General features: G+C 39.5%; 1 protein-coding gene across 1 annotated transcript in view; it reads left to right on the top strand.

Annotated features, from left to right (window-relative positions):
- The window catches only part of DOCK11 (dedicator of cytokinesis 11), a 141,734-nt gene that overhangs the window by 36,937 nt on the left and 86,000 nt on the right, over nt 1-18,797 (top strand). The window contains exons 11-19 of the mRNA XM_014534185.1: nt 2,087-2,209; nt 2,513-2,589; nt 5,815-5,999; nt 6,091-6,156; nt 8,309-8,401; nt 10,914-11,037; nt 15,054-15,175; nt 15,664-15,750; nt 16,837-16,926. Of these exons, the coding sequence (XP_014389671.1) occupies nt 2,087-2,209; nt 2,513-2,589; nt 5,815-5,999; nt 6,091-6,156; nt 8,309-8,401; nt 10,914-11,037; nt 15,054-15,175; nt 15,664-15,750; nt 16,837-16,926 (967 nt within the window). The remainder of the gene's footprint in view (nt 1-2,086; nt 2,210-2,512; nt 2,590-5,814; nt 6,000-6,090; nt 6,157-8,308; nt 8,402-10,913; nt 11,038-15,053; nt 15,176-15,663; nt 15,751-16,836; nt 16,927-18,797) is intronic.

Here is an 18,797-nt window from a genome sequence, read left to right as displayed (position 1 = left end):
TAGAGGTAGTGTGTGTATTTATTTGGAAATGTGTTATCTATACCAGCAGTCGCCAACCAGTGGTCCATGAGGTCCGAAAGGTTGGCGACTGCTGATCTATACCACGTCCTATGGTAGATTTACATGCCCCCCCCCCCCAATATTGGAAGTCTACATACATTGATGACTTAAAATGTGTTTCTTGCTTATGCCACCTTTGAAGTGCAGGTTCATTGGCTTGTTTGTGGTACAGCCTGTACAACAACTCACTAGAACTGGGGAAAGGGCACCATGTTCTGAATAATTCAATCAATTATGTTCCATGTGTGCTGGGAGTAGCAAAAGAGTAGGAGACTCTAAGTTAATGAACTCTTCTGTCACTGTTTATAATCATTTAGTTTTTTGGGAAGGTCCCAAAATGCATTGTATGTTGGTAGATGAAAAGGCACATTGTCCTTGTTTTACAGAATGATTAAAAAATGATAGCCAAGGATAGGTGAATGGCAAAGAGTAGGGGAGGATAGTATAGTTAGGCATTATATAAGGTGAAATATGACTTTGTAAACATAAGCATCCTTAGTGATGCCCCAGCCTGAAAAGTCAATTGCTGTTGCTGCTGTTATTATTTATACTTATCGAGTGCTAACTCTGTATGAGGCAGTGGTCTAAGTGATTAGTTTACATTTTCTTAAGAGGTGGATACTGTTATCCCCTTAGAGATGAGAATGTTGAGGCACAAAAGTAAAACAAAGTTTCTGCCCAAGTTTACACAGAATGTGTGTTAGCAGGGATTGGAATCCATGGCTCCTGACTTCAAAGCCACTGTTGCACACTGCGCCCCCTTCAGGCCATAGCAGTAGCTGCTTCATGCTGTTTTGCCAATAGAAAAATTAATTTTAAAATCTTCAAAGTTAGAAGCTTTGATCCCCAGTTCTGATGAGGAATTATGCTATTTCTCCTTCCTAAATTATTTTGGTTGTCAGTAGTAGCAGGAACTCACTCTACAGGCCTGGCTGGGGTATTTAAAAGATGTATGATAAAAGCCTTTGTTTACTGAAAATAAAGGATGTATGCTTAGAAGTAGGAACAGTGGTTAATGCCTATGACCACATCTTCAGAGGCTCTGCCTGGGAAACTATGTTTCTGGCTATAGCTACTCCAGTGTGTTGGATACTTGTACATCACTTCCCATTTTTTTTGCAGTAAAATACCTGTTTAAACATGGGATAGGGGTAGGAGAGGAAATAATCAAATTCATATTGGAAATTCTACATATATATTATAAACTCTATATAAATTGATCTTAAAGATCTAGTTTATGTTCTGTCAACTTTGAGATATCCTTTACCTTTGGTGAAAATGTACACATTTTATATGTCCAACTTGATGAATTTTCACAAATGTATATAGTCATGTAACTACCACCCCAACTAAAATAGAGAACTTGTCAGTCACTCCAGAAAGTTTCCACACCTTTCTGTCTAATCAGCCATCCCACCCCTACCCAGGCAACCAGCAATCTGATTATCACTATAGATGACTGATCTATTCTAGAACTTCATGTAAGTGGAATCATGCAATATGTACCCTTTTATTTTGTTGTTTCTGTTCAGTCTGTTTCTGAAATTCATTCATATTATTGTATGTTTCAATTGTTCATTTTGAGTAGTAGTTCATTGTATGAATATACCACAATTTGCTTATCCAGTCACGTTTTTTTCTCTCTTTATTGATTAAGGTATTACATATGTGTCCTTATGTGCATACAAGCCTTTAGTTGATCTCTCCCCCTTACCCCCACCCTCCCCTACCTTCCCTCTGAGGTTTGACGGTCTGATCGATGCTTCTCTGATTAATATCTAGATTGTTTCCAGTTTGTGGCTATAACAAATAAATCTGCTGTGAACATTCATGTACTATGTGGAAATAAATATGCTTATATGCTTAGGGGTAGAATTGTAGAATCATAGGGAGGGTGCATGCTTAACTTCCTGAGAAACTGCCAAACTATTTTCCAAACTAGTTTCACAATTTTATACTACTAGCCCTAATTTTGTTATTTATCAATCCTATAAAAAAATTAAAAGCCTTTTTTGTTGCTATTTAGACCCATTTTCAAAGATGCTCAAGGCTCTCTGGACCTGGACGGGAGATTTTCTCCTTTGTATAAACAAGACAGTAGTAAGCTTTCAAATGAAGACATTCTCAAGTTGCTCTCAGAGTACAAGAAGTAAGTGTGTGGAATTACTGCAGTAAATCAATATAATAGAATTTTAATTTCTTAAAATGATGAATGTGAGTCACATACAGGATGGGGCAAAAGTAGGTTTATAGTTGTTTGCATGGAAAATAATACAATAATAAATAGTAAAAGAATAATCTGTTTTGTGTACTCAGCAATTATAAACCTACTTTTGCCCCACCCTCTTTGGGAGAAACTGAATGCTTCAAAATTTTAAGTTTGGATACATGGTAACCAGTCCATTTAGTAATCATAATTTTTAAGTATAAAATATTCTTATTTTACACGTAGGCCAGAGAAGACCAAATTGCAGATTATTCCTGGGCAGCTGAACATCACAGTAGAATGTGTTCCTGTGGATTTATCAAGTAAGAACTCATGTATTGCAAATAAACCTTAATGAATATGTTTGAATCTTAGATTTTTACCTTTTCTATATTTTTCTTGAGGTTTACATGGTTTATTTGTTTCCTGGGGCTGCTGTAAGAAAGTATTACAAACTGGGTGGCTTAAGATGACAGAATTTTTTTTTCTCATGGTTCTGGAGGCTAGAAGTCAAAATCAAGGTGTCAGCAGGTCTATGCTCCCACTGAATGCTCTCACTGATGCTCTAAGGAAGAATCATTCCTTGCCTCTTCCTGGCTTCTACTGGCTCCGGGCAATCCTTGGCAGCCTCAGCTTGTAGCTGCATCACTTCTTTCTCTACCTCTACAATCACATGGCCATCTTCCCTCTTCTAAGCACACCAGTCGTTAGATTTAGGGCCCACCCTAATCTAGTATGACCTCATCTTAATTAATTACATCTTGCAAAGACTTTATTTACAAAGAAGGTTGCATTCTGAGGTTCTGGTGGACATGAATTTGGGGGGAGGGTGGGACACTAATTCAACCCAGTACACATGGTGAATAGTTACAGAAAGTTGATTGTATAAGATGCTGTTTCATATATAATATATGCTGTTGTGAGTGTGCCCCAGTCACTTTCTGCTGCCTTTTCCCAAGGATAACTTTCATCAACTAAGGGATCAAAAGGAGATGTTCTTTTCTTCTCTACAGATAGGAGTCTAAAATCTCAGGAGAAAATAAACAGAAGACACAAAAGACACTTTGCAGGAAATAAAATTAAGTGGCTAGTAAATATTTGCAAATGTTCAATCTTAATAATAATGCCACTAATGCAAATTAAAACAGCTTTTGCTCATCTATCAAACTTACAAAAAAATGTTTAAAGTGCAGCCGTCTGATGCTGGCTTAGTTTTGGCCAAACACCATCACCTATCATGAGTAGGAGCACAATTTGGCAATAGATACCCATAGAAGTCCATAACTAAGGCATTCTAACTGAGATTCTATCTGTCCATTTACTCACTGAATAAGGATTTATTCAGTAAACATTTATTGAATACCTACTAGTTGCTTTAAAATTATGGAGGTTAAAGTCTAGAAGGAGTGACAGACAATTCATAGGAAAACAAATAAGTGACTAATTTCAGTCTGTGATTGGGATGGGCTGCTTTAAAAAGGATGGCCAAAGAAGGCCTATCATGTGGCCCAACCAGCATGCAGTGGTGGGGACTCTACAGTCCCCACTGTGGGCATTGCATATGAAAAGACCTTGCAGTGGGAAAAGCTTGGTTTATATGAACAGAAAGGAAGCCAGTGTGGTTCTAGTGTGGCGTGTAATGGGAACAAGGGGGACATAAGATGAAATTGGAAGAGTGAAAAGCGTCACATCATGCAGGGAATTGTATAGACCATGATAACTTCTTAAAAGATTAGATTTTAGCCCTAGCCATTTTGGCTCAGTGGATAGAATGTCAGCCTACGAACTGAAGGGCCCCAGGTTGGATTCTGGTCAAGGGCATGTACCTCCATTGCAGGCTGATCCCAGTGCCCCGACCACGGCCACATGTGGGAAGCAACCAATTGATGTGTCTCTCTCACATCGATGTTTCTCTCTCCCTGTCTCTCCCCCTCCCTTCGACACTCTATAAAAATCAATGGAAAAGTGTCCTCAGGTAAGGATTAACAAACACACAAAAAAAGATTGGATTTTATTCCAAGTGCAATGAAAAGTCACGAAAGGATTGTAAGTAGAGGAGTAGCAATTTACATTTTAAAACATCTAAGAGTACAGTGGTTTATTTTTCCTATAGAAGTAATATAAAATGTAGGCAGTTTCTGCATATTTTCTTTGCAGCATTGTTTATATTGGGAGAAAATTGGAAACAACCAGAGTCCAACACTGTCAGATAGGGTAAGGCAATTATTGGTACTACGATGTCATGAAACTTTATGCAACCATGAAAAATGATGTTTATAAAGAGTTTGTGAAGTAAGACATAGATAGAATGCCCCCAAAGAGGATAAAGTTCTTCATATATAGTAAATTTTTTGTATTATTATTATTATTGTTATTATTATTATTATTATATAAAACATGCATAGAAAGAAGACTAGAAGAAAATATGCCAAAATATTAACAGTAGTTATCTCTGGGTCGTGGAATGATCACTTGTGTCTGTGTACCTTTACTCCAGATATTTCATTATAAGTATTGCTATAATAATCAGAGAAAAACAACCCCCCCAAATACTGTGTCCCCAGGTCCAACTCTCGCTGGATCTTCCTTCTCCATCAATATGAGTCTGCAGCAAGGACAAGCAGTCATAGAGCCCTTAAATATATCAATAACCTTTAGTACAGTGGCTACTTCAATACTAGTAAACTCTGCTGCTACACTTTTCATGCTCAGGAGTATTGCATTTATTTTTGGTAACACATCATAAAATCTGTAGTTTCAAAAGGCTTCCATTATTTCTTAGGTGAAAATTTGCACCTGCACCAAGTTAACTTTTTAAAAGTGCCTGGCCATGAGCTAATTGGAGGCATAAATTTACTGTTATTTCCCTGATACCAATAAAAATTTGCAGTGAAAGCGAAATTGAAGCCCCAGGAGGAAAAGTGTAATGGATTTCTTTGTAGAGATTAAATTTGTCAAAATTATGATGTGTTATATTTGGCAAATCAGTCTACTGTACATTGAGAATGAAATAGCAATCCATGTCTAGCTTGAAGGGTTCCACTGAAACCATCATCAGGCTACTCCAGCTTTTATTTTGGGATTCTTAAAGTGGTTGTATGACTTTTTGTCACTCACTGAGAAATCTGTTTTTGAAATCACTCTTTGAGCCCTGGCCAGTGTGGCTCAGCTGGTTGAGCGTTATCCCATGTACCGAAAGGTCACTGGTTTGATTCCCGGTCAGGACACATACTCAGGTTTCGGGATTGATCCCTGAGGTGCATAGAGGAGGCAACCAATTGATGTTTCTCTCTCACATCCATGTTTCTTTCCCTTTCTCCCCCCTCTCCCTCCTTCTCTCTCTAAAATAAATAAAAAAATTCTTTGTAATACTTTAAGCAATAAAACAAAATTTTAAAAAAATGAAAAAAATAATATTACAAAAATCACTTTGTGATTTAAAAAATCACTTTGTGAACACAATCAATGTATATTTTTATAAATGGAGGAATGTGTCAATGATTTTTAAATTGTATTGTCTTTACCTGTTTATTTCTTTTTGGTTATAGATTGTATTACTTCTTCATATGTGCCCCTGAAGCCTTTCGAAAAAAATTGTCAAAATATTACTGTGGAGGTTGAAGAGTTTGTTCCAGAAATGACAAAATATTGTTATCCATTTACCATTTACAAAAACCATCTGTATGTATATCCCTTGCAATTAAAATACGATAGCCAGAAAACATTTGCCAAGGTAAACAGTGCAAACTATACATTTTGGGGTATAAAATGTTATTTATAATCTTCTCATTCTGTGACTCATTTGGAGTGATTAATCATTTTAGGCAAGGAACATTGCGGTCTGCGTGGAATTCCGGGATTCAGATGAAAGTGATGCCAAAGCTCTAAAGGTTTGTTTATGATACTGACGAGCACTTTCGGTAGAGATAGAGATTTTGATGCTTGGTAGTTCCATACGCTAAGTTTAATTTGTTTCAATGTCAAAAAGAAAGTGTACTGAATTGATAAATGTAATACTGTCTTTTCTACTGTTACATATGAACCATAAGCACTAGTTAAACATTAAGAAATAACAAAATGAGGTAGGAGCTTTAAAAATTGTTAAGCTTCATATACCAGATTTTTGCCTTTGCTCCACTTTGATTTTCGCGTTCTCTGATGCCCAAGAACAAGGTCATTTTCTCCTTTCACCAGACAGTTATAATGGTACTATCAGGGGAGTATAAACTCCTTTGGTTTTGAAACCTGACCGGGCTTTGAGCTGACAGAAGCACAGCATGACTGCTTTGATCTGAGATAGACATCCACTCTGTGACTGGCCAAATGGTGCCTCCAAACTTGGATTAGTGATCTATGAAAAGCAGCATCTCAGTATTATCTGATACGGCAATCCTTAAGTACCTGTGACTTCACAGTGCTCTTACGTTTTCACTCTTTATAGCTGGTTTTCACTTTTTGCTCTTTAGCCCATTAATCAGAGGCCTGAAAGAGAAGGTGGAACATTTACTCATCGCAAAGTGTTTATCTAGCTCTCCATTTCTCTCGCTTGAGCCTAAATCAGACAGATGGATGGCTAGTCGTCCACTCAAACCACCTAGGGAAAGAGGCTGGAATGCCCCCTAACTAAATCGTTGAGTGTTTTATAGCCCCCACCTTTGAAAACAGATTTATTTTTCATAGAAAAGCCTAAGTTAAATTAAGGCTGGCTCAAATTAAGCCTGTTTATTCTGGTTCTCCCTTCAATGGAGATGAGAAAAACTGTTCCTTTCCCCCCCATGCAATCTCCTTTTGTGTACTTAAAGATTCTTAGGTTACCTCTCAGCAGTTCCTGCAAATTGCCTTCATAACCATATTTAAGGAGAGCTGGCTCTGTACTCACATAGAGTCTCAATTTCATTTCTTAGCCGGCCTAAAGGCTGGCTCTGAAGTAACAGAGGCAATTAATACCTTGGCATGCTGACTCCATATTCATCATTGAACTTATTAGGCCTATGGAAGTGAAAAACTCACACTAGAAATGAAATCGGATCTTTCCATGGAACCATAGAAAGCCTTACATGTATTTTATTGGTATAACACCGTGGTCGGCAAACTGCGGCTCTCGAGCCACATGCGGCTCTTTGGCCCCTTGAGTGTGGCTCTTCCTAAGCCTTGGGAGTACCCTAATTAAGTTAATAACAATGTACCTACCTATATAGTTTAAGTTTAAAAAATTTGGCTCTCAAAAGAAATTTCAATCGTACTGTTGATATTTGGCTCTGTTGACTAATGAGTTTGCCGACCACTGGTATAACAGAAATCCAGTGACTTTTAAAATGTGGCTCGTAAAGTTATAGAACAGTAAGTTGTCTGTAGCTTAATTTTTAATTCCTTTAGGTTAGGAATGTGTCTGCTGGGTTTTTTTTTAAAATATATTTTTGATGATTTTAGAGAGAGGAAAGGAGAAAAATAGAAACATCAGTGAGAGAGAATCATTGATCGGCTGCCTCCTGCACGCTCCTCATTGGGGATCGAGCCCACAACCTGGGCATGTGCCCTGACTGGGAATCGAACCATGACTCCCTGGTTCATGGTCCGATGCTCAACCACTGAGTCACACGGGCCGGGCTGTTTGTTTGTTTGTTTTTAACTCTTCATGTTGCCCACTGTACAACAAGCATTCAACAAATGTTAGTGACTGGCTGAGTGGGAACTTCTCATGTTAAGAAATGCAAAAAGCATGAGAGAAGTTTTCCAGGATAGGATTGAGAGTGTTTTCCTCCCAGATGAGTAGCTGTGTTCAACTTCTTACTGGCAACGAGTTTGGAATTGCATTTCTTTGATGGCCAGAAATTCAGAAGCATTTATGTAGCCAAGTTAGGTGAAGTCCTGGGTGAAGTCTGGAGTGACTGTAAATGACTCGGAATTTATAAGCCCATGGTGAGAGCCCAGTGGGCTTGGCCATGGCCTTGTGCTCACAGATGCTTCTAACTGTATGTGGTTCCATAGCATCATGTTTGGAGACCTGCACTGAGAGTGGTGACTCTGTTTCTTCTTTTGCAGTGTATTTATGGAAAACCTGCAGGATCTGTTTTTACCACAAATGCTTACGCTGTTGTTTCACATCACAACCAAAATCCAGAGTTCTATGATGAGGTAAAATTTCATTATTTTGATGTTTATAAAACACAGTGGTTACTCTTCTTTTTCTCTTTCAGTTGTTTTCATCATGTTATCTGTACTTTTAATCCCTTGAATGTTTCATCCCTTGAAAATGAAAAATGTTACATCAAAACAAAGGACCATTGCCTGCTTGGTGCCCTTTGATAACAGGGGAAGATTTGCCCAGAAATTGAAGGGCTCTGGCGTGACGTAACAATGTAGGAAACAAACACCAGACTGGGACTAGGTTTCTAGCCCTAGCTTTGCCATCAACTGGCTCTGTGACTTGAGCAAGTCACTTCCCCTTTCTGAGTCTCCATTTCCCCTTAGCTTTAAAATAAGAAATTCAGAAGAGGTTCTTTTGAGGCTGTTCTAGCTTTTTCTTCCTGTTCTGCATAGGAGGGTGCAGCCTCTCTGTAAATGAAATGCTTTGAGAGACAGAAGTATGGCTGGGCCACCAGAATCCCACTGGCTGTACCACATGCTTCTGCAGTGCTGAGTGGCATGGTCTCCCTGTCACTGCACTCCCTTCTGCAGACCCTGTCTCTGCCTCTATTTCTTCCCATGTCTCTGTCTCTATGACTATGTATTCCCCGCTGGCTCTCTTTGTGTCTCTGTCACAGCCTCGTCTAGTCCGTATGTATCTGGCTTATCCAAATCTACAGACTGCTTTTTTTTTTCTTCTTTAAAAGTCTGTATTTTGGAAGTATTACATAGGTCCTTCTTTTTCCCCCATTAACCTCTTCAGCCCAACTCTTATACTGCATTACCTCAAAGAAGAGAATTTTCATCTACTTTCTTCCATTACTGTATGCTTAGATAAGCAAAAACAAATTATACAACCCATTGTCTGTATCCACAGGTTATTTGTATATGCATACAAGTTCATTGGTTGATCTCTTTCCACCCACCTTCCCCTGCCTTCCTACATGTCTGTCTCCATGGCACCTTTATGTAAATCCCAGGCCAGAAGCTCTGCTGTTTCTGCTTCTCAGGCCTCATATCGCCATTCCTGGCTTTGTGTGAAACCATCCCCCCTGCTGTCACGATGTCCCCAGGTCTGCTTGTTGTCACATGGAGGCCTTGTACCCCAGTCTTGGACCCCACTCATCCCTTACTCTGTCCAGTGCCCCTAGTCTCATGGGGGATGGGGAGAAGGATAGTGACCTTTCGTTCTTCAACTCAGGGAAGGAGTATGGCCATATTTATGTACAGCAGAGCATGAGATAACCAGATGGTTGGGATGATGCAAATAGGCACATTCTGTGGAGAAATATACCTACAACAGAAATTAGTTATAACACCGGAACCATGCCTTGTGTGAATGATAATTAGGCCAGATGTCCCTCACCGAGCTGTTGAACATGCCCCCCTCTATAGTCAACGCCAGTCACTACAGAAAACTTGATAATGTAGAAAGCAATCCATATTATCTTTAGCCAGAACTAAACAGGCTTTATAATTATTCACTATACATTTACCAAGAGAAAAAGAGAGAGAGATGGGGGGAGAGGGAGAGAGAAGCGGGAAGAGGGAGAGAGAAAGTGAGAGGAAGAGTGTTTGCATGCATTTCTGTGTAGGTACATGCATGTGTGTTAAGTCAATGAAATTTATAGTTTGTCTCACATACTTCCAAGAGCATTACCAACATGGGATTAAATTTATGTCAGCCATGACAAATTTTATTTCTTTATTCATGGATCAAGTTGTATTTTTCTTCTATAGAAATTTATACGAACTATAATTTGTATATACATAATACCAAAGTGACTTTTTATACATTTAATAGCAAAGCTTAATTTTTTTGTGTGCAACAACTTAGAATAAGGTAGCCTTTCAAATTTAGTGTCATTTATGTATTTACTTATGCATGTATTTATTTATTTATTTTTAAGTCCTCATCCAAGGATATTTTTCCTATTGATTTTTCAGAGAGAATGGAAAGGAGGGTGGAGTGAGTTGGCGGAGGGAGAGAGAGACATCAATGTGAGAAGAAATACATCTATTGGTTGCCTCCTGCACATGCTCTGACTGGGGAGGGGGATAGAACCTGCATGTATGTGCAATTGACAGGGAATCAAACCTGTGACCCTTTGGTGAGCAGGCTGATGCTCTAACCACTGAGAAACATGGGTCAGGGCATCAAATTCAGTGCCTATTTTAGATGGATTGTATTTGCTGACTTAGGTTGAGTAACATAGCATCCCGGGGCTATGAAGATGTGGTTTTGATCCATTGTTTTAGAAAATCCTGCTGCAAAGTGGAATCCAGGAGAATCCACTGGACTTCCCTCAAAATGTCAGCCCTCACAACCCAGGAGAATATTGTCTTCAAACTGAAACTGACCAGAAAATCATTTGGAATACACTTAAATGATATCTATTTGACCACTTGGCCTGTCATTTAGAAAAGTTTGACATTGGAAAAGTATGATGGAACAACTGAATGACTGACAGTCCAGCTTGACAATTAAAACAAAATTCTACATGTAATTTTGTCATTTCAGATTAAAATCGAACTTCCTATTCACCTGCATCAAAAACATCATTTGCTTTTCACTTTTTATCATGTAAGTTGTGAAATTAACACGAAGGGAACAACCAAAAAGCAAGACACAGTTGAAACTCCAGGTACGTGTGTGCTTTCAATGTGTCTCTTAGGCTGTTTGAGATGGAATTGTCCAGATTACAACCTCCTTTCATAAAGCTACAGACCACTTCTTTTCCTCACCCAAAAGTCCCATTTCTGAGTTAAAATTTTAATTGGTAGAAGATGAATTATATGTTCACTTTATCATCATTTCTACCAAATGTCCAAATGCTTACCATAAGCAATGTAAGTAATATTGCCCTTCTCAGAGAGAAACACATATTGCTATGCAGTATTTGTAGTATCTCTTTTATGTAGAATAGCCGAGTAACCAAAATTTTCCAGTTCTGCTCACTGAGGAAAAGGGAAGTAAATCTAGAGCTAGGGGCATTTTGGGGCCTGAGGGAGATTGGGGGCTAATTGATAGAACAGATTTGGTGAATTAGAGTAAGTTTGAGTAGTAAAGGCCCCAGTCCTGGTCCCATTCAGCAAGGCTTTAGATCAGTGGTTCCCAAACTTATTTGGCCTACCGCCCCCTTTCCAGAAAAAATATTACTCAGCCCCTGGAAATTAATTTTTTTAAAATTTTAATAGCAGTTACTCATCGCCCCAAATGCACCTGTGGCCATCACCGCCCCCCTGGATCGCTGCAGCGCCCACCGGGGGGCGGTAGCGCCCACTTTGGGAATCACTGCTTTAGATAAACCAATGGGAAGCATCCTTGGGAGAACATAGAAGTCTCTATGATCATGGCCTATGTCACACCCACTATATAAATGTCAGCATGCCTTGTGATTTGGGTTCAAACTAGCCTGGATTAATCTTAAATTCATTCATTTAGTCATTCATTCAGCAAATATGTCTGTGTATTTTTTATGTGTAAGATGTTGTAGTAGGTACTGTGGGTAATACTGTGGAGAGTCAAAGGTAGATCTCATCTAAAGTGAGCATATAATCTTTTTAAAATATAGTTTTATTGATTTCAAAGAGGAAGGGAGAGGGAGAGAGAGAGATAGAAACATCAATGATGAGAGAGAATCACTGATCGGCTGCCTCCTGCAAGTCCCACACTCGGGATCGAGCCCGCAACCTGGGCATGTGCCCTGACCAGGAATCGAACCCTGACCTCCTCGCTCATAGGTTGACACTCAACCACTGAGCCGTGCTGGCTGGGCAAGCATATGATCTTGTAGGGGACATTAGACCTATGTAGACAACTGTGATACAAGATAGAAAGTAGTAGTTACCAGTGGTGCTGTGTGATCTCAGAGAAGAGTGAGTTATTACTTCAGCTAGTGGAGGGACACATGGCTGGGAGTTAGGGAGGGCTTCCAGGAGGCAATGGTGTTTGGGTGAAGCCTTAGGGGCAGGGTAGACTTTGATAATGCAGTGATGACATGAAGGTGGAGGATTCCAGAATAAAGCACCAGCTTATACAGAGGCAGAGTATTGAGGAAAATGGACAGAGAACCATAAGGAGTTCAATACAAACAAAGCACAGGGTACTGGGAGAGGAATCATTGGATGTCAGTTGAAAAGGGGGCGTCAGATTGTGGAAAGCCCTGAATGCCAGGTTGTGGATTTGATTTTATTCTGTCACCAATATGAAAATATTAAAGCATTATAAATATCAGTAAGGGCTGCTTTGCAAGAAATCCATCGGGTAGCAATATAATGGGCAAGGTGAGAAGGAATACCAGTTAGAGGGTATTTCAAGAACCCAGGAAAGAAAGAGGGCATACTGCGGCAGTAGCAAAGGGATGGAGAAAATGAGAATTACAGAATAAGAATATATTGGACCTAGGAAATGAGTGGCTACTGGAGAGGTGACTCAGAGTTAGCACTGCAGTTTCTGGAAAGAAGATACAGTTGACAACATAGGTTTGCATTACACGGGTCCACTTGTACATACTGGATTTTTTTTTCAATTGACCCGCACAGTTCAAAACTGTGTTGTTCAAAGGAAGGCAATTGGGAATTATGTGTGTGGAGGATTGATTTAAGCTGTATGCATATTTCGACTGTGTGGGGGTTGGTGCCAACTGAATTGCCAAGTAACAGAATTGTAGATGGGAATGATGGTTTGGACCAATGTTGAGTTTGACATCTGAGTGATGTCCGGCAGGTGGCAGGACTGAATATTAGGAAGTTTCCTTTGTGGATGGTGTGGTCTTGTTCTGTATCCCCATGGAAATTGCAATTTGTTCAGGGCAGGAACCTTGAGGTTTGAGAAGAAATCTGGCAGAACAATGCGAACCCATCCATGACGGTATACCTCCTGCAAGACAAATTATTATTTCCTTCTCCAAATCCTAGACAGAAGTGGGCAAGATGCTCAGTGGAGCATGAGACAGATATTTTATGTGCCACTCAACGCTTTTAACTGTCCATCCTTTAAGTGGCTTCACACCTTAGAGCCAGATGGCGTGTGCTTAACATTGAACCGTTACAGCTTCCAGGTGCTCTGTATGAGTTTTAACTGAGAGACACACCTGGCTGTGCTGTGAAGAAATCACAGTGGGAAAATGTTGCCTAAGCAATTCCATAGAGACAGAAAGTAAATTAATGGTTGTCAGGGGCTGGGGGAAGGGGAAATGGGGAGTGACTTCTAAGGGATATGGAGTCTCTTTTGGGGTGATGAATAAATTCTGGAATTAGATAGTGACAATGGATGCACAACTTTGTGAATATAAAAACCATGGAGTTGTATTTTGAACAGATGAATTGTGTGGTATCTAAATTATATCTCAATAAAAATTTCTGTGAGTATGAAATATTGCCTAAGAACAAGAAATATAGTTTTCTATTTTCTGAGCTGGAAACCTTTTGTCATTTGTCTAATTTCAGTTTAATTACTTTGACAGAGTCCTTATGAATGGTTTTTCTGTTCATGTTACTTTCCGGTGCCTGTTATAAAAGAAGAGTTCTGGGTAAACCATTTCTGAAATTGTACTAGTAAAGATGCCCTTCAGATGTGTTTCAGAGTCTGAGAAAACCATTTAGTCTACTTAGAGAAAACAACATATTTGTCTTCTTTTAAGAATTAAAGCATTTGCCAAATTAAACACGTGAATGAAAATATTCTAACCATATTTGTGTAGACTTCTGTGTTCACAATATAAAAACACGCATACACACACACTCACGCAAAGAATTTTAAAGAATCAGAAAGCAATGGCTTTAAAAAGTGCTCTCCAGCCAACACCCCCTTTCAAATGCCAAAACTGTCCAGAGCAGGCTTTTTACGGCTGAGTTATAAACACTTGAAGCCCAGAGTAATCTCTATAATTGAAATACTGACACAGATGGTTCTGGCTTTTTTAGCTAGAACATGATGAGTTTTCTAATACAAAGCCAAGAGGCTCTTCTGGATAGAACTGTTAAGAAACCTAGAGACTGGGTGAAATCTCTCAGTGGATTCAAGTTGTAAACACTATGCCCTGACTATATTCTCCTACTATACCTCTTTCTTCTGTAATCAGGGAAGCTGCCCAACCAAATACTGCCTTGTGAAAATATGGAATGCAACCTGGACTTGCAACCTTAATTTTTCATAGTCCCTTGCCCTAGGGTTGCTATAAGAAATTTTGGACCCTGGTGATGGCTGTCTGAGATAGACTCAGATAGGGGACTGCACTCTTAGTAAGAATAGATGAGAGATATCTGGATCTTTAGAAAGTAAGTCTACCCAAAATGATCCCCAAGTGTAGATAATGATATTGATATACTTTTCACGTTTTAAAGTATTTTCATACTTTCAAGTATTTTATCTCACTTTGGTCTCTTTATAACTCTGTTAGATGGAAAGGTTGCAGTTGTTATTTCCATTTTTATAGTCAAGGGAATAAAGTAAATAACTTGTTAGCGGCCACGCTGGGGTTAGGAAGAGACCCAAACTCATTGTTCCTTCCCCAGTACTCAGATGCCCAACACCTGGACTCCGTCATGCAGACCTCCGGAAACATCACCACCCTGTCCTGCTTCCCAGCAGCCAGACATTTGTGTAGCTAATTGAATTTGTGTTTTCATTTCTCATGGTTGATCATTGTCTTGGCAGTTGGCTTTGCCTGGGTACCTTTGCTGAAGGATGGTAGAATCATCACAGTTGAGCAGCAGCTGCCAGTTTCCGCCAATCTTCCCCCAGGCTACTTGAACCTGAACGATGCAGAATCAAGAAGGGTAGGAAAACATCTGCATTTGTTGAAGTAATCATGATGAAATGTTGAAAAAGCAGAATTCTGTTGGCCTAGTTAATAGTTTGGTCTAGTGTAGTTTTAGGACTGCTGCTGGTTCGCAACAAAAATATGTATGGAAAATGAATAATTAGAAACTTTTAGAATAGTCTGAAAAAGTAACCTCATGTCTGTTTGTTCTAATAACAACCTTAAAAATGGTTTCGGGTTTTGTGCATCATTTAAAAAATTCATTTATTTCGTAATTCATTTTTATTGTAATTTATAAAAGTATCCTGCAAAGGACTGGAAATGTGAAATGATCTAGGATACATTTATACCAAAGGCAGGTTATTTTCTCCAATAATTTCCTTTGTGTGAAACTCACACATTCATTTCTGAAAAAATAAAAGTTGAAATAAATAAAGGGGTGATATGTTGCTCATTTAGCCATTGCTATGTACAGAAACTCATGTGCATATTTTCTGTTCCCAGCAATCTAATGTGGATATTAAGTGGGTAGATGGTGCAAAGCCTTTGTTGAAGATTAAAAGCCACTTAGAGTCTACCATTTACAGTCAAGTAAGTGTCATTATGTGATTTTTGTCCATTTTGATACTTGAGTATATTTCATAATTAAAATAGACTACATTTGATTCCTGCATCCTTAGAGAAGTTGTGGCCTGAAAGACTCTCTCATTAGTAATAATATCATTCTTAATAATAATAATATTACTAATAGCTCAAATTTTGTAATTCTTCTCAAATTACAAAATCCTTTTATTCCCATTAATAAATTTGAGCCTCATAAAACTATGAAATGAATATGGAGGCTATTACCACCATTTAAAAAATTTATTTTTTGAACAGTTTTAGATTTACAGAAAATTTGTGAGGATAGTGTAATTGACTCCTAGCCTCAGCATCCATGAAATTACAGTCAAATGTCTATGGGAAGCCTCAGGCACAGTTTGAAAAATCATGGCTGGAGAAGACGTTCATGTTCTTTGATGTGGCCTCCAAGGCCCTTCTCACTTCCCGCTGCCCAAGCCACCATTTATACATGAAGAAACAGGCTCAGTCAGGTTAGGTGATTTACCCAACATTACACAAGTAATAATTAGAGGAAGCAGATCAAAATCTAAATGTCATTATTCCAATTCCTGATGTACTCTGTGCTGTCCACAGAATCAGTGTATGTAAATTCCATAGAGGACAGCTGGACTCACTGGCCGTTGAAGTGCCATGGTAACTTGGCACTGAATGCCTGGGACTATTGTTCTGGGAACCCCTGCTGCTATCTTTGCATCACTTGTCAGTTCAGACCTCTGTTTCTGCTCATTTCATTCAAATGTAGAAGTGGCCCAACTTCAGAGACTACACCAGTCAAAAAAGGAATTAAATGAATGTTGGCTAGTTGGGCATAAACTGGCCTACAGGATGTGCTCAGGTACATGCTGAATTGACCTGGTCTTGCTGCTTTGTGAGATGGATGGTCAAGAAGCCTATGGGACATGGACACACGTGTTGGTGGCTGCAGCTGCCAAGTCTGGGCATTAGAATACCCGGATAAATAGGTTTGCAAGATACAGGAGGAGGGAGAAGGCAGAGCCTGCATTTGAGGGTAATGAATCAAATTTCATACGGCTGTGTCCATCTGTTTTCCAGGATCTACATGTGCACAAATTCTTCCATCATTGCCAGCTGATTCAGTCAGGCTCGAAAGAAGTTCCAGGGGAGCTCATTAAATATTTAAAGGTAAATGAACAGCAGCTTTCTGTGAAAGGTTTGTTTTTGATTGATGTCTTTCTGTTGCCACATTTTGATGGGGAGGGAGGTCAAAGTAGCACTTTAAAATACTTTTGGAGGTGTATCCTCAAGAGGACACTTTCTGTTACGTATTTTTCCATCAAATGACTGTTTAGAAGCAGGGTTGCTACATCAGGAAGAAACTGTTATAGCCAGAATCTGATGACATCTTTTGGAAAATCTCATGACAATGTCTATTTCAGTTCCAGAAATTTATTTTTTAGGTCTTTTGTCTTCCTGCTGACTGCCCAGGAAAGGTGGAGAATGCTATGGGGAAAAGGGCCAGGTTATCTATTTATCAAATGTATTGAGAACCCAAGATGTCGTTTCACATGCTAGGACTGAAATTCATGTCATAAGACCTAGCTGACAACAACACTTTCTCTACTTGTTCCTTTACTAGGTCAGCCATGGCTAGTCTGAGGAATTTTGATTTTTAAATGAAGCCTCCATAGGATTTCCCTTTGGACCCATGTTGTTGCTTAGTGATAGTCTCAGGAAACAAAAATGTTCATTTCTTTTAGAGAGATAGTATGACATGAGATGACCTGGATGGGTTCTGGAATCACAGACTGACTTTGTGCCCCATACTTGTGACTTACTAGCTCAGTGATTGACCCTGACCAACTTACTTCACTTCTCCATGCCTTTGTTTCTTCCTCTGTCACAGGGATAACAATAACGCCAACTTGTAGGGTGCATGTGAGGCTGAAGCAAGATAGGGTATCTGCTATAGAGTAATCATTTATTGCACACTTACTTCTTAAGTACTTCCTATGGGCCAGGCATGTTCTAAGCATGGGGAATGTAAGTGAAGAAAGCAGTGTCCCTATTGTCAAGGAGCTTGCTTTCTTGTAGAAGCAGATGGCCAATGAACAGATAGATAATTACATACATATATATGTCATGTCTGGTAGTAATAAGTGCTGTAAAGAAAACTAAAGCATAGTGAAGGGGAATAAAGGGTGATAAGAAGTCCCTCTTAAAGACAAAGTGTCAGAGAAGATCTCTATGGTAAAGTGACATTTGACAGAGACCTTAAGGAAATGAGGGCACCAGCTCAGTAGATTTCTGAGGGAGAGCTGGGAACAGCACGGACAAAGGCCCTGAGGAGCTTGCTTGGTGCATTTACGGGACAGCAGGAATGCCACTGTGGCTGCCCACAGAGTGATAGGAGACCACACTAGAAAGGTAGCTGGGGAGCTGGTTGGGTTAAGGCAGCCGTGGGCAAACTACAGCCCGCGGGCCGGATCCAGCCCGTTTGAAATGAATAAAACTAAAAAAAAAAAAAAGACCGTACCCTTTTATGTAATGATGTTTACTTTGAATTTATATTAGTTCACACAAACACTCCATCCATGCTTTTGTTCCGGCCCTCCGGTCCAGTTTAAGAACCCATTGTGGCCCTCGAGTCAAAAAGTTTGCCCACCCCTGGGTTAAGGCCTCATAAGCCATGATGAGGAGTTTGAATTGTACCCCGAATGAGATGGGAAGCCTTACAGGGCTTTGAACAGAGGAGTGGCATCCTGTGACTTTGGTTTTTAAAGTATCATTCTGCCTGTCATATAGAAATATACTGTTGGAAGGGTAGAAGCAGAGAGATAGTCGACAAATAGCAGTCATTATTCCTTTTAAAAAAATTCACCACCCTATAGTCTGTGTTCATGGGTTATGCATATATGCATACAATATCTTTGGTTGATCTCTTAATTACCATTAAGAAGTACAGTAGTGCCCAGCCGGGTGTAGCTCAGCGATTGCGCGTCGCCCCAGGAACCAAGAGGCCACCGGTTTGATTCCCGGTCAGGGCTGCCCAGGTT

This window comes from Myotis brandtii, unplaced genomic scaffold (assembly GCF_000412655.1).
Source record: "Myotis brandtii unplaced genomic scaffold, ASM41265v1 scaffold126, whole genome shotgun sequence".
Taxonomy (NCBI): Eukaryota; Metazoa; Chordata; class Mammalia; order Chiroptera; family Vespertilionidae; genus Myotis; species Myotis brandtii.
The sequence above is the reverse complement of the archived record's forward strand: the minus strand, read 5'-3'. Positions and strand labels throughout refer to the sequence as shown.